This window comes from Numenius arquata, chromosome 1 (assembly GCF_964106895.1).
Source record: "Numenius arquata chromosome 1, bNumArq3.hap1.1, whole genome shotgun sequence".
NCBI classification, from domain to species: domain Eukaryota; kingdom Metazoa; phylum Chordata; class Aves; order Charadriiformes; family Scolopacidae; genus Numenius; species Numenius arquata.
In genome coordinates, this window is record NC_133576.1 from 107,993,050 (window position 1) to 108,017,451 (window position 24,402).

Consider the following 24,402-nt stretch of genomic DNA (forward strand, 5'->3'; position numbering starts at 1 on the left):
TAAGATGTACATGTAAATGCCACAGATCATTTTTCTTGTCTGCATGGTTTATCTAACATGTATTGTGGACCCTTCTTTTCCATTAGAAATATCTTGGTCATGCATCTGATTTATGGAAAGTAGTAAAATGTTTTCCATTAGATGAGAGTGACAAAGAAAAGCAAGAAACTAAAGCTAACCTTGCAGTAGTTTTTCCCACACATGTAACAGAAGTTACCACGGTAAAACAGGCAAAGTGAAAAACTGGTATCTCATATCACAAAAGATGTGGGAGAGACAGAATAAATTTCAGTGTTATTTCAAGTTTTATTTCTTTCATGTGTTGTATTTTTCTAAGAACATATTTAATAAGATCCTGTCTACAATATGCGCATTTATTTCTTCTTGAGTCTCTGCTGTTGAATATAATAGTAACACAATTCCACAAAATCCCCACCAAAACAAAATGAAAAACCCTCATACTATCCCATCCCAAAAGAAAACCCTCTATGTGCTTCTTTAGTTCAAGTTTCTGAGACGCTTTTGGCTGGGTATGGAGTAGCAGTAAACACAGACTAATGTCTTCTTTTTCTGAGATCCCAAAGACTAGGATAATTACATTCTGCAAGAGGCAAAACAATTTATGAAAAAAAAATGACACATTCTCTTATTAAAAATTAAATAGGACTTCCATAATCAGCAACTTCAAATATGTGTGAATAATGACAGCTAGAAACCAGTCTCTGCAGATTGCTCATGAAGTGGGTGTGAAGCTGAAGTCAGGGTAAGGAAAAAAATCACCATGATAAAAGAGCACTTTCTTGGAGCTTGTACAAGGTCATTTGGCCAAGGCCAGATAAAAGTGAGTATTTCTCCGATACCCTGTAACAAGAAGGAGAAAACAGAATGAAAAATTATCTTTTGCAGCAAAAAACAAAAAATCAAAGTCAACTTCTCTAGGATTAAGTCCACTGGAAAATAAAGTCTGCCTTTTCTTCTGACAGGTTTTAGCTTTTAATTATGTAAAGCCTTCATGAAGGGACTTCTATCTTTTTGTAAATTTAATTCACAAAATGTCCTAATTATCTGCAGACATATTAACAACTCGTTGAACAATATATTAATGTAGCAAGCTGAAATGTGTTTTCCAAACAATAGTAAAACAAGGCTTAAAAAAGTACACCCATCCATAATTCTTGTACAGTTCATGTGTAAACACATTATTGGTATTGTAGATATTGTGAAAAAAACAAAGAATCCAATGCGTTTAACTCCTTCAGCTGCCCACAGTCTACAAAACCTAACAGTATTGTGGGCTGCAAAAGATGGTAATTTCTTCTGTGGGGAACTGTCCTTATCAACTCATTGTCATTTCTTTAGTGAATTTGAGTTAACTTTTAATAACAATTTTGCTCCTCACAAAACTGAAATGGCGACTCATGGGAAGCCAACGATATTATTTAGATACCATCTTCAGAATACAACCCTGCTGCAAAAATACTAAAATAACTGTTGGAGCAGAAAATGAGGAAGAAAGTCATAGAAGAATATCTGCATTTGGGGGAGAAGTGTTGAAAGCAAGGGCTTTTTTAAAGTTTGATTTTTTTAAATTCCTCTTTATAAGATCCTAGCTCTCAAAAAAAAAGAGTTATGTCAAAGCCATCTCCTAAGGCAAGGATAATGTATGTCAGTACCTGAACTTGCTTCAAAAGCCTCCAAGCCTAGAAGTAAAGGCTCTGCACAAATCTTTATGTCGCAACTGGGAATTAGGGTAGGGAACTGCTTTCAGAAAAGAACACAGGTGCAGTGAGCCTTATGAAAAGGTAATTTGAAAACAGAGGGCCTGATTTCTCCAATTCAAGAGTGATGCTTTACTGACAGCCTCCACTGATACAAACAATCTCCCTTTTTGCTCATGGGAAATAGCAGGAAGAATGCAGCCCACGACAAAGTCACCCTCTTTCACTTAAAACCACTGAAAGTCTGCAGAATTGCCTCCTGCATTTCCAACCACGTTCCTCAGCTGCCCAGGTTTATCCACTCACAGTCCATAACACAGAGGACATGGCTGCATCGAGGTTTTAGCACTAATTATCAAGGCACCCCCAGCAGATGCCTTCCATGCCATCAGCACATCCTCTGTCTTGAAATACATGTTCTGCAGTTCTTTACGAGAATGAGTTTCAGGAAAGGTACTTGCCATTGCCTGGCCCCAAACTCAGAGTTGGAAAGCATTTATTTTAAGATCCCTTCTCGTATCACTTGAGAATTAAACCACATAAGCTGTCATAATGAAATGTCAAATATGAAGCTAAATTAACATCAGCATCGGTACTAAAATGATGAACAAATTCATTATTCTTACCTTTCTCCTCCTTTATTCCAAGTAGTTTGACTCCTGGATAAAAGAAAAAAAGAAATGCATTAGTACAGTACCATGTACAATGTACAGAACAATCACATATTTATGCAAGGAATTATGGTTATCCAGTTGTGTGGAACTTTCTTGATTACTTGGTGCCCTTTCCTGTCTCTTGAAACTCCACTTAAAATAACAAGTAAATGCTTCTGCAAGATTCCTGTTCTAGCAATAAATAGTTCTTCGATTTTAACTCAATATGAATAGCAGGGTGTATTGACTCAGGAGATAAACATATCTTGTTTTTCCTGGCAAAAAAATCAATCTAGAAGTGTTCCAAATATTTTCAGGTGCCTCAATCCTTTCTTGATCTCACACAATTTGAAAGAGTGAAAAGTTTCCTCCGCTCCTCCCCAGACTGCCACTATTCTCTTTTAGGATGAGATTTTCAAAGGAAAGAATGATTGAGCTCAAAGACAAGCCAGGCAGAACACATCTGCATATGCTGTTTGACTGCCTTGTCAGAGGTAAGTCATTAAACTCAGCTACAGCATGCCTAGACCTACTCATCTGAGGTTCCTATATCAGTGCTGATGCTTCTGCTGAGTAGTTTATTTATTTTCTGCCATCATTCTGCCATGAAAGACAAGCACACTAGTCTCGATAGGAGAAAACCCACCCAAACCAAACAGTTTTAGGAAAGAATTCAATAATCTTTCCAACTCAGACTGTACATTGACTAACCAAGCTAAAGCTAAGTTAGCAAACCACATTCTTCGTTAAAACAAATGTAACCATTGTGGATTGCACTGTGGAACCTTCTTACGTAAATATTCTATTCTCAATGAAGCTTTTTCTTTGTGCTGGGAAACCAGCATTTTCAGTGCAATTCTATCCATCTAAAAGTTCATGAAAGCCTGCATTAAAGACTGATTGTGTATGGAAAACTGTGGCATGCATGCTGGCCTTGTAACTACAGGGACCTTAGAGCTATGGTTCTTTTTTGCTGTGCAACAGTAAACTTCATGACATGTTCCCTCTCCAATTGGTAGCAAATAGGATAAATCAAGTGCTGGTTGAGACTCCGAAGAAACATTCCCATGGATCATGCTGCAAGAACTAAACCAAGTGCTAACCCACAAAGCATGTTTGTTTAAAATAGCTTTATCCATAAATCTTGTTTCCTCAAAACAGATTTATCCAGCATCCATTGAGTTCTCGTTCGTCTTATGGGAAAGGAAAAAAATGTGGTTTCCTGTCACACTGCACCTGTGTATTCCGGGCATAGTTGTTACCCACAACAAATATCTAGAATTATGCATCCACTGAAAGAGCAGAGTCAGCATCCGAGAGAGCATTTCTCATTCTTATGCATGACACTGGGTGTAACGGGGACATGAAACGGGAAGGTGTAATATGTCGTGTTGCCTTCTACATTCTACTATAGCTCAGAGAGTTTCAACAAGACAACTAGTATTACATTAAATAAGAGTAAATATATAAATTTCATCTCTTCACCATGTGACCTCTCCCCATTAACAGAAGTAGACAAAAGGGTCCTTCACAGTAAGTGCTCCATTTCCACACAAAAAAATAAACAAGGGCTTTGTTTCAGGCTTGCCATGCATTAGCACTTGGCCTCTGCAAATCCCTCCGTACTTGAACATGGGCAAATCTCATAAGGGAGTGAATATAAAGATGTGCAACTGTTTTAAAGTTATTCTTCTGTAAAAACAGAAGTGTTTTAATATTTAAATAAAACTGATCATTTGTGCCATTACAGTGAACAGATACTGTCTCAGTCATAGGTCCCAGCTGAGTAAGGATTAAATCTTATTGATTAAACTTTGATGTCAAAATGAAAACTGTTATTTTTTTTTGCCCTCAGAGCCTAAAAGGTTTAGCCTTATGTTAGAGATAATGGCAGCCCAAAGGACATCAAAACTTCCTTGATAGCATACATCAAGACTCGATGTTCTCTCAAGGGTGCAGTAGCTCACAGAGAGAAGTGGAAATTCATTAATTTGTCTTCCCATTAAAAAAGGAAACCACACAACCACCCAGAGAGTGCCCTGGCATTTATAACCAAAAAGGGAGAAAAGATTACTGTCATGAAGATACTTCTCGAAATAACAGCTCATAAATATTTCTAATAAAACACAAGATGTCTGGAGGGCAGATGAATTAAGGAAAGCTGCTTTCCTATTGATAAGGGGACAATTAGGCAATGCAACTGTTCTCCCCCCTGCCCAGAGACACACAATAAATTTGCCTTCCCCACCACCTCTCCATCTTCCCGGGGATACCCATGTCCCCTTTTGCCTCTCCTAGTGCCCAAGGAAAGCAGAGCAGAGCTGCAGCTGCTCTGGAGCTGTGCCCACACTGATAGGCCGGGGGGCTGCAGCCGGTCAATGCATGGAGTGTCCTAGTCCTTCCCACCACCCCTCAGAGTGAGGGACTGGTTTGGGGTCTCTCCTCTGCCCAGTCATTGCTTTTCACAAAACACATAGGAACTTAATTATCTTCGAGACTTATACTCCCTTTCAAATTTGGCCAAGATTGGCCATCAGGCTGAAAACTGTATTACATGCAGGCAGACAGCGTGATCATACAAACTTCATTTCCTTATGAAACCAGGTTAATAGAAATAATAATAATAAAAACTACAGCAGGTAGATCGATAACATGGTGCGATGTTCAGTTTCTGTAAGCGTGAAGCCGTTGTGACTGTAAAGAGTTTAAACAGGAAAAAAAGAAGCAGTAAAGAGAACAAATATTTCCTCTTCAGTGCCACTGCACAGAAGGAGAAGGCTCAAAAATTACCTGCAGGTCTTAACTTTGGGAACCTTTTCCATTTCTTTAAATCTTAGTATATAGTCTGACCTGCTTCGGTTAACTCCCTTGTAATGTAAAACACTACATGACTTTTAAGCCCCACCTGGAGATCATCTTTTTTTTTGCTGAAAATCCCAAGGGAAGGGAAAAGAATCTTGGTATAATCAAAGACACTGAGGTTGCAGCCTCCAGTCTGTCTTTTGAGAGATATTTTTCTTTCTTGTTCCTCTTACCAATACTCATTTTTAATTCCTTTCCATGATGACATATGCTTTCATAGTTTATTCTTTCCTTGCTTTGTTTAGTCTTCTAATCTCACATCATAGCATAAGGGAAAAATGGATAATCTAGTATTACCCAACAGAAGGCAGGCTCCTTGGGAGCCATTAAGTAAACATCAGAGTAGGAAATTTATCACTTCTATGCACAGGGTTTTATTGCATTTGTGTTGATGCATTCTTTGAATATATATATTTTTTTACAAAGCATAGATTGGCTGCGTATGTCACAGAGCCGTCTGTTGTTAAAATTGTGCCTGGGCTGAATGCACTTGTTTGGTGGCACCAACACCTGCCCTGTGGAAGAGGACATATGGCATCTGGCTTAAGGCAAAACTCCGCTCCCTCTGCAGACAAAGGCAAGGTTTTCAGCAGTGACAGCAGCCGCTCTGGTGGAGATGCTCAAGTTTAGATACTGGGGATCTTGGCTGTGACACAAGCTTTCTTTTGAGTTTATCAGGAAACAGTTTACAAATTGGGATAAAGGACACAAAGTGAAATAAAAAGAATAATTTCTGCCCTTGCTACCTTTGTAGTCCAGCCCCATCCAGCAGACATTACCTTTTACCCCTTACGAGGTATCAGTTGGATCTGTCCTACCTGAAGTCTCTAATTCTGCTATCTGCAGACACACCATCCTTCATGAGATGGTTCAGGCCTGCCATACAAAGTGCCTTCTTACTTGTACTCTTTTACTAGCCTGGACATCTTTAGTTTGGCTTCCAACAGCTTCTGGATTTCCTGGCACATGATACAGGCCCCACCAGTAAAGCCCCTAACCACTTGGTTCTCCAAGCAGCTGCCCACAGACCTCATGGGAGGTTGAGCTGGCAGGTCCTGCCTCCTCTCAGCCAGACCCAGAGAACTGCTATGCACAAAGGCAGCCTCAGTCCGCAGTTCCTGAGCTCTTCGTCATTGCCCAGGACTTGCCCAAAGCTTGTAGTGATTAAGATAGTCTTATTTCCAATTCCAGTATCTGGAAAACTCCAGCAGTAAGAGTATCTGTTTCTTTATCATGCCTTGACTTCGTAGATGCTTGAACCCAAGTCTTCCTGGCATTCATCTGCTAAGATACACATCTGCACCAGACAGTCCAACTAATCCAATTTGAGCTTTTCTGGTTATGAACTAAACATTTTTCTCTATACTGCTCAGTCTTTGCAAATCTTCCATTTTTGCACTATGGTCCTCTCAGCAATGGAATTTCAACCTAATGGAAATTTTAATGATAGGAATACTACATTATTTTTTTTTTAACAGGGAAGATTGCAATTCTAAATAACAGTCACATTACTGACATTAGGACAACTGAAAAGACTTAATGGATGTTTAATAGGCTACAGTCAGGATATCTTTTCTTCAAAGAATCCTTGAAATACTACGTATTTTAAATAAGCTGGCTCTTCTTTGTCATAATTTTATGCAGGTGAAAAATAAACAGCTGTACCTTTCATGGGATTTTTTCCCTCCACTTTCACTATCATATTAAAATATTTGCAGCATTTCCAAACACCTTTCATTTAAGGACTTTCCAAAAAATCCCTTACACTTTCACTGTCCTTGTTCTGAACTTAAGGAAGTACCTTGGATGTGGTTCCTTGCAGTAAGTATCTTGCATGCAAAGCAATCAGGTTCTGCTGCAAGAGCTGCTGTTCCTCCCTCCTCCCATTTGAACAGCTTATATATTTAAGACAGGATTTCTTCTTAAAAGCTATTGTAGGCAGCCAGCCAGGACTGTAACTTCTGTCAGGCAGGCCAAACGCACACAGACACATAATAGTATCTGGGGAAAAAGTCAACTTTTAAACAGAATCACAGAATGATATGGGGTTGGAAGGGACCTCTGGAGATCATCTAGCCGCAACCCCCTGCCAGAGCAGGTCCACCTAGAGCAGGTTGGACAGGAACGTGTCCAGGTGGGTTTTGAATGTCTCCAGAGACAGAGACTCCACCACCTCTCTGGGAAGCCTGTTCCAGTGCTCTGCCACCCTCAAAGTAAAGAAGTTCCTCCTCGTGTTTGGATGGAACTTCTTATGTTCAAGTTTGTGCCCATTTCCTCTTGTCCTGTCACTGGTCACTGGGCACCACTTAAAAAAGACTGGCCCCATCCTCTTGACACCCACTCTTTAAACATTCATAGGCTTTGATCAGATCCCCCCTCAGCCTTCTCTCCTCCAGACTAAAAAGACCCAAGTCCCTCAGCCTTTCCTCATAAGGGAGATGTTCTAGTCCCCTAATCATCTTTGTAGCCCTCTGCTGTACCCTCTCCAGTAGTTCCCTGTCCTTCTTGAACTGGGGAGCCCAGAACTGGACACAGTACTCCAGATGTGGCCAAACAATCCCACTGCTTTCACATTCTGTACCCAAAAAGCTTACCCAGACGCTGTTACTGACGTAGTCCAGACTCCCAGAATATCCAGGTGGGTAGATGCTATTAGGTTGCGTTCTGTTCTGGAGTCGGTCCAGGAAAGCATTATTTACCCTTAAAATACAAGAAAAAATGAATAATGACTGAAAGTACCTGAGGAATTCACAAACTTTTGAATTTTAACATTCCGTGAGTGACTTTCCCTAGTCTCAGTTCAATACCCAACTACCTATGTTTTTCAAGCCTGTGCTGAGTAACTGTGGACTAGCATGAGATAGGGTGGACTTAATTTTCAATTCACTAGGTGCATCCTTATCCTATGATCAGTCTGCTGTGATTAAAAGGAATACTTCTGCTGCTGTGAGAAATGCACCAAAATTCTCCATAGAAAGACGATGCACGTACCACCACCCACCTTATCAGGGAGAAGAGCTATTTCAACAATTCACCTTAGGTAGTCTTTCAGCTTTCAGTACAAAAGGGGAATTTCTAGAAGTACTGATTTCCTAATGCCAACAAAAAAACCCCAACATGTAAGCTTGTTACTAATAGAGACAATTTGTGTAGCTGACAACTTTCCCTACCATCCAGCTCTGAAATCAACTCTAGAGCTTTCTCATACCGCTTTATCAATCTGCAAAGCATGCACAAATACATATTTCCTCAATGTCTTCTACATATTTTAAACCTTCTGAAAACTGTTTCTTTTTTCCCCTTATTAATGTTTAGGACTGACACATGCTTAGACATGACTGTTGTTTTAATGTCTTACAACGCTATTGGTAAGAATGATGTAAAATGCACGATATTGGATTATTTCTGTCTAGGGACATGAGATGGACTGAATCAAAAATCCTTCATTAACTTCTATGGGTAATTATCTCAATATCTTTGCTAGAGAAAAAAAAAAAGAAATGAAAGCGGTATGGAAAGTGGTTGCCTACAGAAGTTTCTTTATATTCCCATAATGATATAAAAAAGAAACAAATGGTGTTTTCATTTTTGGGCCTGAGTGTTGTTTCCTTTTACCAGCTGACAAACAAAGCTGACAATAAAGCTGTGCTTCAAGATAATGGAAAGTCAGTTAAGTGACAGAAGTGCAAGATTAGAGTCGTTGAACAGAGAGAGAGCACAGCAGTGGAGCACAGCCTGGGGCGCGCAGCAATGCAGCTGCAGAAGGCCTTGCTGCACTGCAGCTTCTATCTGTAGCAATATCAAATCCCACATTTACTGCATTCCAGCTCTGGGGCCCCCAATATAAGGAGGACATGAACCTGTTGGAGCGAGTCCAGAGGAGGGCCTCAAAGGTGATCAGAGGGATGGGGCACCCCTCCTATGAGGACAGGCTGAGAGAGCTGGGGCTATTATCGTCCTGCTTAACCAACTTGATCTCTTTCTATGACCATGTGACCCGCCTTCTCGATGCGGGGAAGGCTGTGGACGTTGTCTACCTGGACTTTGGTAAGGTCTTTGACACTGTCCCCCACAGCGTTCTCCTAGAGAAGCTGGCAAATCATGGCATAGACAAGTGTACTCTTCACTGGGTAAAAAACTGGCTGGATGGCTGTGCCCAGAGAGTTGTAATTAATGGGGTGAAATCCAGTTGGCGGCCGGTCACCAGTGGTGTCCCTCAGGGCTCAGTTTTGGGGCCAGTCTTGTTTAATATCTTTATTGATGATCTAGATAAGGGGATTGAGCGCACCCTCAGTAAGTTTGCAGATGACACCAAACTAGGTGGGAGTGTTGATCTGATTGAGGATCGGAAGGCTCTACAGAGGGACCTGGACAGGTTGGATGAATGGGCCAAGGCCAGTGGGATGAGGTTTAATAAGGCCAAGTGCTGGGTCCTGCATTTCGGTCACAACAACCCCAGGCAATGCTACAGGCTTGGGGGAGAGTGGCTGGAAAGCTGCCCAGCAGAAAAGGACCTGGGGGTGTTGGTGGACAGCCAGCTTAACATGAGCCACCAGTGTGCCCAGGTGGCCAAGAAGGCCAACAGCATCCTGGCCTGTATCAGGAACAGCGTGGTGAAGAGGACTCGGGAGGTGATCGTCCCCCTGTGCTCGGCCTGTATCAGGAATAGCGTGGCCAGCAGGACCAGGGAAGTGATTGTGCCTCTGTACTTGGCACTGGGGAGGTCTCACCTTGAGTACTGTGTTCAGCTCTGGGCCCCTCACTACAGGAAGGACATTGAGCTGCTGGAGCGTGTCCAGAGGAGAGCCACCAAGCTGGTGAGGGGTCCAGAGAACAAGTCATATGAGGAGAGGCTGAGGGAACTGGGCATGTTTAGTTTGGAGAAGAGGAGGCTGAGGGGAGATCTCATTGCCCTCTACAACTACCTGAAAGGAGGTTGTAGAGAGGTGGGTGTTGGCCTCTTCTCCCACGGGAATAATGACAGGACCAGAGGAAATGGTTTAAGCTGCGGCAGGGGAGGTTTAGATTAGATATTAGGAAGAATTACTTTACTGAGAGAGTGGTCAGGCACTGGAACGGCCTGCCCAGGGAGGTGGTGGAGTCACCATCCCTGGAGGTATTTAAAAAACATGTAGGTGTGACACTTCAGAGCATGCTCTAGTGCCCAAGATTGTTGGTTTGTGTCTGTTTGCAGGTGGGTGTGGTGTGTGGTTGTTTATTTTGGTTTTGGTTTTGTTTTGGTGTTTGGTGTTGTGTGGTGTGGTTTTTTTGCGTGGGTTTTTTTTGGGGGGGGGGTTGGTTTTTTTGGGGTTTTTTTGTTGGTTGGATGATGATCTCAAAGGTCCCTTCCAACCAAGAAGATTCTGTGATCAAGTCTGGAGAAGAGAAGGCTCTGGGGAGACCTTACAGCAGCCTTCCAGTACCTAAAGGGGGCCTATAGGAAAGATGGGGAGGGACTCTTGATCAGGGAGTGTAGCAATAGGACAAGGGGTAATGGTTTTAAACTGAAAGAGGGTAGATTTAGATTAGATATTAGGAAGTAATTCTTTACTGTGAGGGTGGTGAGACACTGGAACAGGTTGTCCAGGGAAGTTGTGGATGCCCCATCCCTGGAGGTGTTTAAGGCCAGGCTGGATGGGGCTTTGAGCAACCAGGTCTAGTGGGAGGTGTCCCTGCCCATGGCAGGGTGTTTGGAACTTGATGATCTTTAAGGTCCCTTCCAACCCAAACCATTCTATCATTCTTTGATTCTATGATTCTATGAACTAGATGATCTAGTGATGTGGTGAGGCCACATCTCGAGTACTGTGTCCAGTTTTGGGACCCTTTACCACAAAAAAGACATTGAGGTGCTGGAGCGGGTCCAGAGAAGGGCAACGAAGCTGGTGAGGGGTCTGGAGAGTAAGTCTTATGAGGAAAGACTGAGGGAGATGGGATTGTTTAGCTTAGAGAAAAGGAAGCTGAGGGGAGACCTTATCGCTCTCTACAACTCCCTGAAGGGAGGCTGTAGAGAGGCAGGGGTTGGTCTCTTCTCCCAAGTCACAGGCGACAGGACAAGAGGAAATGGCCTCACGTTGCACCAGGGGAGGTTCAGATTGGATATTAGGAAAAATTTTTACACTGAAAGGGTTATTAAGCATTGGAATGGGCTGCCCAGGGAAGTGGTTGAGGCACCATCCCTGGAGGTATTTAAAAGATGGGTTGACATAGTGCTTAGAGACATGGTTTAGTAATGTGGGGTGTTTTTTTTGTTTTGTTGGGTTTTTTTATTAGTTAGGCTGATAGTTGGACTAGATGATCTTAAAGGTCCCTTCCAACCTAGAAGATTCTATCTTTAAGTCTCTTCCAACTCTAACCATTCTATGATTCTGTGGTTTAGCTGTGCCTGTTAACCTCAGTGACAGTCAACCACAAAATGTAGCATCGGCAAAGTAGTCCATTCTAAAATAAAGTGATAATAAATAAATAAATAGGTAATTAGGTAAATAAATGAAATGTTTCCAAGCTGAAACTACTCTACTAGTAGTTACCCACGAAACTACTAATAGTTTCTATCTTATGCTGCATCCTACACTGATAGGATAAATAAAATGTAAAAAGCACCCTGGGCCATACTGCATTACAGTGAGCAGCTGTAATGATTGATGTTAGTGGCTCATTTGAAGGCAAAGTTAAATCAGAGGTGAGGTCAGGGATCCTCATTGCAATCACCTTCTAAATCATGAATGCCTGCAATTTTAAGAGCCTTTCCAGATAGGAATGCAATTAAAGTGTATTCTACATTTTTGAATCATACCTCCTCTGTTCGTCTTGATGTGCTCTCGTCCTGGCTTCCTCTTCCTGCTTTTGTTTAAATTCCATTAATTCAGCCTGGGAATGATAAAAGAAAAAATAACAAACCCAAACCGACAAACTTACTTTAAACAACAAACTTACTTTTAATTAACGTCCCTATGTTGCAAACCCAATCAATTCCACACAGTGCTAACATTGTCTAGAGCCAGGTATCTTTCCCAGAACTTCTCCGAACAGCAGTTTATTTATGTGACAGCACTATGTTAAACACTGAGTTCACTTTTCTGTTCAGCGTTGCCCCGGATGAGTTTTGTTTGTGCCTTAAAAACTGGGAAGTTACAGGATTCAGACATTTACAATCCTGCATTTAAGGGGGTATGTATGCCAGACACCAGTCTGCTTCCCCTTGCCCCAACCCATGGTTTGGAATTTCCCTGGGGGTCCAAGGGGAAAGACAGACGAAGCCATCTAGCAGGACCGGAAACAGCCGTCATGCCTGTAGGGTAGGAGGAATCATGCTCTTCACCTCCTGCCTCCATGGAGGGCGAGGAGAAGACGAGAACGGGGGTATGTGATGTGGTGTGTCATGTGTCACCTCCAGCTCCCTGGGGCTCCCCCAAAGGTGAGGGAAGAGCAAATGATACCTCTTGGTGTGGTGAAAGCATGTGCAAGCTCCCACCCTTACATTATGGAATATTAAGGTATATAAACAGTGTCAGTAAGAGTTCTTTTCATAGGAGAGTTTGCTTATGCAATTTTAGCCAGGACTGTGAAGGAAACACAGCCTCTACAATTCTGCTCTGTGTGTGTGTGCTTGTCTGTCTGGCTCTTGCTCCCTGCAATGCACCCAAGAACTGAAGATGCAGATTTCTCTGCAAAGAATATGTGGCTTGCAGGGCGAGGGGGAAGGGATAGGAACTGACCCATCTTTCATATTTTCCATAGCAACTGAGCAGCAGTAGGAATAGGAACTAAAATGAAATGATGCCGTTAGATAAAAGCTTCAGTAACTGAATGGAACCACAAAAGTTTTTTTAAAAAAATCAATTTAAGTGGAACATTAAATAAAAACTACGCAATAAATGTGTGAAGAAAATCAATAACTGCGAATGTGTTGTGTATCAATATTTGTCTAGCCCTAAAAGAAGAAACAGGATTAAGAAATAAAAAAGCCAACCTTAATTTTCACTGTTTTAAATAACTATTCAACCTGAAAATTAAAACCCAGTATCTGACTTTCCAATATGCTGAGTCCTCTCTTGGAGTAATGTTCTGAAATATATTGTGTGTATATGATGCAGTGTTCAAAGCGTACTGAAAATTTCTAAATCAAGCAATACATACTAAAACCTGTTCTGGAAAAAAAAAAAAAGAAAAAAAAGAAGGAACTGACAATACCTATACATTTTATAGCTACACCGTGCTAGGAGGCACACACAAGACAGAATTCACAATTACTTTAATAAATATCAGTTTGAAGTAGAAACGAGCCAACGTATATCTGAGGGACAATTATTGGAGCCTTTAAAATGCATATTATTTACAGTAGGTTTGTAAGCAGTGCATTCCTCTGCGCTAGAGGTAGCAGCAACTCTGAAGGCACAGAGCACTTGGAACCGTGCACCAAGAAAGAGCAGCCTTAGCAGCAGCCAACACCTTCTTAGCAATCTGTGGAAACTGGGAAGGAGTCTAAAGCTCTATTCGAGCCCTTAAATCAGATTCATAAAGTAGGGGCATGCTAATTCACATCTGTAATTACTTTCTCTATGGAGGAATAAATGTAAAGAATACAGCAGTATAGACCTTAGACCCGTCAGGACTAGCTTTCAAAGATTTTTCCTCTGTATAGTTCCTGGGAATAAGCATATACCTAATGGGAAAGCAATTAAGAGCCTCCTTTTTCCTACCTTTTTGTTTCCAGCACCCTGGTCTCTAGAATACTATGAAATGAGGACACTTTCCCCCAACATTTAAAGAAAGATATCCGTGAAGGAAGACGAGTTACTTGTCCAGCTCTAGCAGAAACTCACTGTGTGGAATTTGTTGCGCTAAGATTCTGCTTCTGGGGAAGTAGTTTAACATTAATTTGGATGTTAGTAACAGCTGAGGCATAGCAAGAGGCTCAGTATTTGCTAATGTGTTTCTGAACGCTTTGCAGTCGACGCTGCCCTCCCCAGATTTGCAGTCAGACCTGGAGCCAACACAGGCAACATAGTACAGAGCTATTGCCTTGTGTAGATGAACTTTACGTGGATATGGATCCCAAATCCATGCCAGAGGGATTACAGTGGGACTTCAGATGCTTTTCAGAAGATGGAGTCCAAACTTGCAGTTCGGACATGCCTGCTTTTTAGTCAATTCAAACCTCTGTATTTACTTGGTTAGCAAGGGAACAGAGAAGCGCTCGGGCTTAACAGCAAATGAGCAAATGTGTTTCCACATCCCCATTTGGGGAGGCAGAGCACATGAACCTTGATTTTCTAGAAAGAGACTATTCAGAGTCTGAGATCATCATTAATATCTCAGTAAGATTACTTCTGCCTGAAAGAGAGGAAATTGGTTTCCTTTGCCTATGAAATTGGGAACCATGGTCAAAAAGTGCTCTGCACAACGGTTCAAATGAAGAGGCGAGCAGGAGCTAGTCATCCAGATGCAAATAGCATTGAACCTAGAAGATAATTGTCCTGTCCCCATCCAAATTTTTACAGCTTGGCTCATCTCTCTCACAATATTTGAAAACAGTGACTAAATCACTTTAGCAAAAGAGTAGCTCTGTGCGTAGGCTACAAGTAATCAATGTATTTAATTGGTTTCACAGCATGCAAAAATGATACAATATGCAAACTGTTAATGTATAATTACCTTCCTCCGTTGTTCTTGCTTCATTTCCTCTAATCTTCTGTTTTCATCCTCTCGAAGAGCTTGCTTATAAGTATGGCTCCTAGACTATTGTTCAGCAGAGAATATAAACATATTGGTGTGGGGAAAGGGGGTACCAAAATCCCAAACCTTATTCCCAAATCTTTATACAGGTAATTAACAAAACAGAAACGGCTGAATGATTCCAGTTACTCAAAAAAAAAGATTATTCTCAAGACTAGAATTTAAACAAGAAGTAGACTAAAGCTTCTCAGCCATTTGATTTTGCTGAATGTCCATGTGTGCATCAGGACCATGGAGCCACAGCACATGCTATTCCATGTCCCAGTGGCAAGCATAACGATACCCCGAGTTTTTTGTGAGAAAACACAACCAGGATATATGACGCTGAGATGGTTTATTCTGGGAAGAGAGAAAAGTACTGAACATATTACCAAGTTGACAAAGCAGAAGGGAGTGTGGTAACAGAGGGGAACCTAAGATTATTTCCACAGGAGTATTGGAATGGCATTTGTGGAGGTAGGGCAACAGAAGCTGAAAGATCAAGTCTGCTCTATTATTTGTGGGGCAGTCAAGAGAACTGAAAATCTGAACTACACATCATGAGCAAAGTATTCAGCTCTGTAGGTTTTCATTAAAATAACCAGCCCTGGTCTTTCACAAGTTGTAGTTCTCAGCAAAGAGCCAGGTTACCATTAGGATCTTATAGGATCCTTAGGATCCTACACATAGGGACTTAATTGCAAAGTCTGTGAGCAGGTACATAGCATAGCATGCTATATAATGAGCCAGTATAATATAAAACAAGAAGTGTGCAGGTTTGACTTTAGCGAGGAATTTGTTGCAGGTCTACACAATGTTCTTGAAACTTGATAGATGCATACAGAATGACACCATTAAAACGACAGGCACATCATTTGCTAAAAAGACTGAATAGAGAAAGCAATTATTAATAGCTCAATTTCAAGTTGGGAGGAGTTGTTACATGTGTCCAGGGAGACTCATTCTGTGTCCAATATTATTCATTACTCTCCGTAATGGCTTGGAGAATTGTGTGGAGGGTATGTTAATCAAGTTGGAAGACAGTAAAAATCTACACAGGATTGGTAACACTTTGAAAGACAGGATTAAAATTAATTATGAGCTTGATTAAATAAGCAGGCCAAAAAAGTCACCGATGACAGAGTCGCTCCAAAGAAGTCAAATTTGTTCATGCACATCAAGTAATATTTGACAGTGATATTTAAACAAGGTGTGCTAAATTAATATCACTATCAAAGAAATGATGTGAGGGGAAAAAAATTGATCAATGTTACATTGTTCCAAAATTTTTTTAGAACATGAATTTTAAATTTAAAAAAACACACCTATATACGTCCCTCTTTCAACATGCATGTCAGGCACTTCATAAGCTTATCACACTTTTCTATTTCAAATACATTGTTCCTGAATGTTTTAATTACTCCAGACAAAGCACAGGTCCACAATAACATCAAAATTAGAGTTCAAGTTTTCCCACTGGTTTAGCATTTTGGTTCTATGCCAAATTTATTTAGATAACAACTCAGTGGTTAAGTGTGCAGAGGCTGTGCGTATGCCTATAGACTATACAAGTTGCTTGGAAAGACATTTTGCTAACCGCATTGCTGCATTACAAGCAAGTGATTAATTGATTTTGAGAGCTATAGAAAAGCTGCCACATAAAATACATGTATAACATCAGCTGATATTAATTAAGAACCAGTACAGATAAACTATGTATTTTATCTGCTTGGATACTGGTGAAGCCAAAGATGATCTATAGTATGTAATCTGGCATAATTTATTAAGAAACCACTCAAAAGGCACACATAGGTAAGTGAAGTAGAAGGCAAAGGCTAAAAGTAGGACCTTGTATGCCTGAAAGAACTCAGTGTTCCTTCAGCCATCCACCCACTTCTGTATAGATGCGAAGGCACCACACTAAAATGCTGAAATCCAAGTCAGTCCTGGGGACATGAGCTGACTTGTCTTCGCAGTTCAACATTCACACCGTACGAAAGGCTGCAGAGCTGGGTCTTCCCTCACAAAGAAGAAGCTCCCCACAGTTTGGAGCATCAGATGCTTTAAGAGGGAGGTAGAAGTGGCTTCAAGACATCTTTTTTCTCTTCCCATAGTCCATCTTGCTCGTCCGCCCAAGACTACAAAAGACAGTCTGAAAGCCGCCCTCCAGCAATGCTGGGCAGAAGCTGGCTTCTTCAAGCTATGTATCTGCCCACATATGCTAAGATTTCTTTAGGGTTTTCAGAGACATAAAATGACCTGAGGAATCAAAAGGGAAAGGAACTTATTTTCAGTATCACCTTCCCTTTTCATGCGATGAAAACCAGGAAGAGATACTTGAGGCAAGACAGCGCTGTCATATATTCTGTTTGCAGCAATTTCTATGATGGGAGGGTCTTGCACATTTTCAAGGCTTCTGAGGAAAATATGGAGGTAAATCTTTCCCTCCCTTTACTCAACTGTAGGTGTTCAAGGTTATATACAACATAGGGCTGCCCAGATCGGATACTTCCAAGTTTCTGCTGACTAAGGACTATTGCTTGTAACAACAATTTCTGTCCATTTGGCTTTCTGCTCTCTGTCTTCCCCCAATTACAAACCTCCCTAAAGGAGAAATACTTCTGTCTCAGGGTTAATATTCCTCACTGCAAAGTTTTACATCAGTAGGGAAGCTTGGTTTAGACACGAAGAGACTAATCATATGTGAAAAAGCCTTTTTGAGGCAATTAGAATAATGAAACCTAAGCAATACTTTCTCTATTTCCTAATTACATTGATACTTACCAGGCTCATTCAAACTGGGACAAAGTCCCCAAGCAGCCTATGGAATCACTTTTAGGATGCAGCGAGAAATAAGCTTCTCTTCTGCCTAGATTTTAAATGCAGTAAAGCATCTGCTGACAAGAACTAGTTGAGATTTCATGAAAGCTTGCCACCAACGGATGGGTACAGAGCACATTTAAGATTCTGCTCTGACCTTAGAATATAAAACTGGTTCTCATTTATCAGTGAGAGATCTGTGAGTAATAAAGGCAGTCCCCTGCTATGTAGGATACTCTGCCAGTGTGTAAGAGACAACGCAGGCAATCTCATTCACCCAGAAAGACTCCTTGGTACTCATTGAGTTATGTCTAGACAATTAAGCTCAATTAGGATATTTTAATATTACACTATTGACAGCACCTGGAAAGCTGAAGGAAAATACAGCACATGCCATGATTTTGCTTACCCATGCTGTAGATTCTGGGCCACGATTAGCAATCTGACAGAAATCACTCTTTGGCAAACCCAAGTCCAATCTGTTCAATAATTCATTGGTTTTGCTACGAAGAAATCCAATCCAAATAGAATTGTTAGTGCTTCCATAAAAATAAATACAGCTTTTTATTCCACCCTTGGAATCTAGCCTAGACATTTTATCATGTGACTGCTGGAAAACATCACAGGTGGAACAAAAGGTTATCGAGACAGACAGAATGAAATGGGACAGAGGATAAAGAACTTATATAGTGGATAAGACATTTGCTGGGAGGAATTTTTAAGCAAACAATTATTATCATTTGCATATCTGGAGTCTAGAGTGGCTATGCTTTCTTTCCCTATTGTAAAGCTCCTAAAATACAGACTCACATACCATTGGACTTCATCAGGATGCAACTGCTTCACTGAATTGTTGCAAACCCTTCTACCAGATCTATAAATCTCAGAGAAGTAATTTATAAGATTATTTTAAGGAATTTTCCTTCATGGTTAATACAATGCAGCTTTACAACAGATTACTTAATCAAGCAGAAAGACTTCGAAGCATTTTGTAGCATTGAAAAAAAAAAAAAGCTTGCCTTTAGTTGAAGCAGAATTGCACAATGTTGTCATTTCTTATTCTGGCAAGGGCAATTTTATTTTTCCAATTGCATCTTTTATAAGCCAGATTTACAAAGTAGCATTGCTTTCCTCACAGTTTCAACCAAGTACAGTTAAACAAAGTCAGAAGCAACAACATAAACAAATGTTAAGAATAGTGCCGTGATCGGGAATCAGTTTCCGAACCTGCAGTCCCAGGCATATCTGTTCAAGTCTTTGCTCACTCAAAGGAATAGAATTAGAGGAAAGAGGCAATTTTATTTCTGTATAGAGCTTTGGAAAGCATGAAAGTACTGAAGTGAGAGCAGAAAGAGTGCTTCAAGAGGCATTGAACACAAAGATTTACTCTGCTAACAGGGCAACCAGCTAGCTCTGTGGGGGAGAAGATGCCACTACGAAGGACAACTACTTAACCTTGGAGGAAAAGCCTTGGCTGCTGAAGAGTGATGATGACTAATGGGTGAAACAGACTACCAAGTGTGTTTTTGTCTTTCACTCCATGATCTGAAACTGTGAGTAGATGAATTTTTGGAAAATGTCCTGCTGGTCAGTAGGTATATTGAGGAGAAGTGGGGAAAAAGAACAAAAAAACCCCACAAGTTCTACTCTGCTACTCTACACAATACAAAACCACGTTACCACGTCAGGTACAGAGTACTTGCTGAAGGTGCAGCAAGCCATGCTTTTGAGTCTCAGCATTCCCAGTCCACTCCCTTTCCTACATTACCATGGCCGGTTAACCTCAGCCAACACGTAACACAGAAAGAACCAAGTGAAACATAAGATTCCCTGATCTACAATGCACCTGTATGTCAAGGTTAAATAAATTAATACCCAAGTGTCAAGCACACACATTTTTTCCATGAAAGATGAATGATTGAGTGGTGAGATTGCACAGAATAATTTTGGGAACTTGAAGTTTTAAATTGCAGACTTTGTGTTTCTCTACCTATGCTAAAAATGCTAAAATAACAATTTATTTCTGCACCAGAACGACTAAGAACTCCTACAGAAAATCTGGAATATATGTGAGAATGTTGAAGCTCTGCAAAGAAATATCTGGCAACTTAGGGGTATACCTGTATGTCCTAATTCCTTATGGATGGCAAAAGATTGGCATGGAATATGTGGAAGTTCTCATTATTTGCATAAAAATGGGGTGGAGTGTTAAGACACTGCACTTCCTGGATCAGCACACTGAAAGACAAAAAGCTAACTCTGTTTCAGTATTAGAAAAGATGATTACAAGAGTGGAAGCAAATGAAATTTCTCAGCAAGACTGTGCACTGCCTTTGAATACAGAAAAAACCCTACTACACCAAATTAAGTAATACATTAATAAAATGTCCCTATCACAAGAAAAGGACTCATGTTTCTGAACCTGACTATAGACAAACTCAGTCAATTCAGTCGTATATGCTAATCCATTGTGTATCATCTCTAGAAACCCAGCAATGCATCTGGAGTTGCCAGACTGTCAAAATATTGTCTGAATGGTATTTTTCATAGTATTAAACCTAAAGTCATAACGATGCAGAGCGTAGCATAAGCCATGCTGCAGGGAAAGGGGAAGTCAGAGAGATGACAGTTCAATTAATGTTCCAGAGAGGAAAGCATTATCTCTGAAAGGAAATCAGCATTTCAAAGTGTCCATAGGTGTTCCACATTCAGACAGTTGGAGTAACATCTCACTCATCTGCTAAAACTTCAAGGGCTAATCAAAGAGGCTAATAAAATGTGTTCCTCTAAACTAATTAATATTAAGGAAAGAAGAGCATGAGCTGAAGAAAGTAATTTGAATACAGCAGTGTCCTGATACCCTTCAAAAATAACCAGGCAGAAAGAGATGCAAAACTTAGACAAACCAAGAAGACAGCACCCTCCTAAGAGGCTGCTAGCCTGAGCTCTGACTACCCCGAGCTCTGACTACACCTAAGCATGAAGCTGACGGGAAGAGAGACGTTCAGAAGCACTGGTTAATCCTGAATGATCTTATGAGGCTATTTTGTCTTTCTCAGTAGCCCTGTTTCCCATTATACCGCTGGGATGCAACCTTTCACTCTGCTAATTAAAATAGGCTACTCCCATACTGGTACGCTTAATAGTGCCAGGAAATACCCTTAGCATGGGAACTCAGCCATCTATGGTGTGGTAACAGTTTCTGGAATAGTTTTGACCTGTTCCAAATAGCACTTTCCCAACCTCCTGGCTGCTGTCTGGGGAATGAGTATCAACCACAAGTAACTCCCAACAGGCACTTTGGATGCAACCGCCCCATTTTGGGAGGTAAAAAAGTTTGCTAGCAATGGAAGCAGGCAGTCTCAGGCCTGTTGGCCTCAAAAGTGACAGTGATTGACAGTGTTTAATTTATTAGTACAGATGAAGCCATGGGGGACAAAGCACAAAACTGCATTCAGGGGCTGAAAAACTCTGAAGAGCTGTCACAGGAAAATACTGACTCTGCTGCCAGGACCATTGAGTAACGTGCTAGGAAGGAACAGCGCATGACTCTGGAAATCAGTTCATGTTGCAGATGCTTTCTGTAGGTCCTCAGATATATGGCTTACCATTTCACAACTGTTCTTCAGGCAGACTCCTTTCTTAAAAGCTGTTACGAAAAGCATATACTTGAAGTTCAACAAGTACATGTAAAATGCTGAAACATGAATTTGCTAGGTGATCTACTGAGAACGTTGTAATTTAGGGATTTGGAGTTGGCACCCTGCATTCATAAGCTACTTGTAGATCAGAGACTTTCTTATTGTTTGGGACTAAGTGCATGTACTCTCCACATTACCACTGTGGTGAGCAAGGGGGTGGATATAAAAGCTGGCGTGACCCTCTGGCCGAGGCAGTAGCTCCCATGCTCTAACAGGGTCAACAGCCTTGACAGCTGAGAAGCAGAAAGCTCCACAGTTGGCTCCAGCGTACAACTGTGGAAGATCTGAAGATCCAAACCGGATTTCGTTGCAGGACCTGAGGTCTAAAATCCTGTGCAGAATAAAGTCTTTAACTTTGTGTGTCACTTGGTCTTAACTTCTGTCACATCTATAAGGCAAGCAGAAGAGCCAGTCCTGAGAAGTATTCATCCTTAGTGGCATGAATACGGACAAGGACTCAGGCCCCAGCATCTTCCTCCACCCAAGATTTGCACAACACCGCTTGCTAAACTTTTCATTTGAGACTGTATTCCTCTCAGAACAAAGATGTAAAGAAAATTTTTCTGCCTACACATAAAGTTCTTGGCTTTAAGTGAGTTTTACAGATGCATTAAAAATGCATCAATTAAAAAGGCTTCTTGTAATCTTCATTACTGCTTCCCAATGAATCCGGTGGCAGTTAATTCTTTTGCTTTAATTGATGGATATTGAAATGCCAGGATACAGAAAAATATACTAGCTTTTATGCCACTGCTTTTGAAAAAAAAATGCACAATATTTTTGCATATATCATAAATCTATTTATTTCTCTTGACAACTTTTAAAAGATAATGGCCACTCTTATTACTACTGAAAACAAGACAGCTCCTGAACTCCTTGTTTTCTCAAGCTGCAGGATCTCCAGCATTACAGTTCTGCTCTAATGAATGTCCACAAGTATGCTAAGAGACATTCAAAAACAGTAATAAGAAATAAAAATAAAGAATCCCAAGCCGGGTAAATCATTATAGCCATTTCAGAGAGGAGACAACATGAGTAGTCGCTAAGACAACAGAAGTATCCTCTACTGCTGAATGTCACAGACACATCAGCTTCCAAATTCATTGCCAGTAAGCAATGCTCATGATGTTTCGCTATTTTCTTCCAATTCAGCTGACAAACTAAGAACCATGCATAATGCATAGATAATGTTAGTTTCACACATCTGCCCAGAAGTTTCACAATGGTTTTTAAATGATAGCAGGACTCCCCCTCTCAAAAACAAAACCAAAAACCAAAACTGAATTTCAATCAAGACGTACCTTTTTGCAGCACCAACAAGCATATCTACACTTCTCCCTGTTTCAACATATTTAATTGGCTAAGCGTAACGACTTCCTCAACTTTTGCAGAAATTAAGATCAGTTGCTTAACTCTGCCAAAGCCTACCCAGAAGAAGAGCTGCCCTTCTTTCCTGTAAGGTCCACGGTGGATGTGCTCTTTCTGATGCCCTTGTTCCTTCCCCAGGGAGAGCTCCGCTTTATGCCTTGCCCTATGCATCCTGGTCAGGCACTTGCTATGACCCACAAGCCAGGCTGGCTGGTACTTGGGCCATTTCTGCTCCTCTGTCACGTGGCCTAACAAAATCAAATGTTAAAACAGAAGAAATTCCAGAAGTTGATGCAAAGGTCAATGAGATTGCTGTCCATTTATGCAAGTTTCCCATAGATTCTATGTTGGGAGATGGAGAAAGAGACTCCAAAGGGAGGTGTAGTTGGGATTTTCACTAATGAAAATAATTTGCTAAAGTGGGAACAAAGCTTGGGGGAGTGATAATACCACCAAATACCACCATATTTCAAAATTAAGCCATTCGAAAGTTGCAAGCAGTCTAAGTGGGGACACCAATGGCTTTTGCTGGTATAGTTATACATGCCTTCTCTCACATCCCCCCCTTTCTTGAAAATATTCACTATGGCAAGAAGTTTACAAGATTTAAGTAAGTTCAGAAGGCTAGAAGCAACTGTCATGTTTCCCACAGCTGGGCTGTGACAAGGGGCAAGGTAGTAAAGACATCTCCATCTGTCAGCAACAAACATGCCCTCAACTCTACATGAATTCTACTTCTCCTGTACCTCAACTCCAACCCACACCTGCAGGACAGAGTCCACTTTTGGGTAAGATTTAAAAACAAACATCAGACGTGCAAAATTGCCAACATGAACTAATGTCCATGTTTTGGTGTGTGTGTGGGGGTGGGTGGAGGATTCATCTTTTGCTGGAAGCTATGAGGTGAAAAATTACGGTGTGAAATAATTAGCCCATTAAATTCCTGTATGATGTTGGTGATTCTTCTGCAATGCCCTTTACTGGGAAGAAAGGCCATCCTCTGCATATTTAGTTCACTTGCTTTCCAGCACAAATCCTTCCAGTAGCCACATACCAAGCCTAATGCAATATTCACAGACTTCACTGGTAGTAATGCATAAGCATACTAAGGAGGACTTGGACAAATCTAATGACAGTGATCAAAACTGTGCTATCTTTGGCTGGTAGGCTTTCTTGTTTGCAAGTTCTTGAGCATGTGTTCCTGTTCTTGGGGATAAGAACAAAAAACGTGGCACTAGTTCATTTTAGGTATAAGACCTCAAGAAAGTATAAAAATAGGTTTAAAAAAAAAAAAGGCAACTTTCTCAGCAGAATTATTTTCATCACCTCCCACCTACACTCAAAACTAATCTTTTCTGTCAACCCACTTGCTTTTTTTGTTTTCCTGACTGGATGAAATAATACAGCTAGGGTATTCTTTCCTCCCACCAACTCACCCAATAGTCTTGGAAGTTATTTTAGACATAAACTTTCATTTATTATCTGAAGTAATAAGCATAAATCCAGTTTTAAGGAAAATGCAGTTTTGTATAAGTCTATTGCATAGATCTTCCATTCTGTGTG

General features: G+C 40.9%; 1 protein-coding gene across 1 annotated transcript in view; it reads right to left on the reverse strand.

The window, feature by feature from the left end:
• Positions 1 to 290: 290 nt before the first annotated feature.
• Positions 291 to 24,402, reverse strand: part of EPSTI1 (epithelial stromal interaction 1) — a 52,332-nt gene continuing 28,220 nt past the window's right edge. The window contains exons 7-12 of the mRNA XM_074156976.1: positions 18,180 to 18,273; positions 14,891 to 14,974; positions 12,030 to 12,103; positions 7,828 to 7,933; positions 2,345 to 2,377; positions 291 to 861 (exon numbers count right to left, since the gene is read on the reverse strand). Coding sequence (XP_074013077.1) covers positions 2,357 to 2,377; positions 7,828 to 7,933; positions 12,030 to 12,103; positions 14,891 to 14,974; positions 18,180 to 18,273 — 379 coding nt within the window. The 3' untranslated portion in view covers positions 291 to 861; positions 2,345 to 2,356. The remainder of the gene's footprint in view (positions 862 to 2,344; positions 2,378 to 7,827; positions 7,934 to 12,029; positions 12,104 to 14,890; positions 14,975 to 18,179; positions 18,274 to 24,402) is intronic.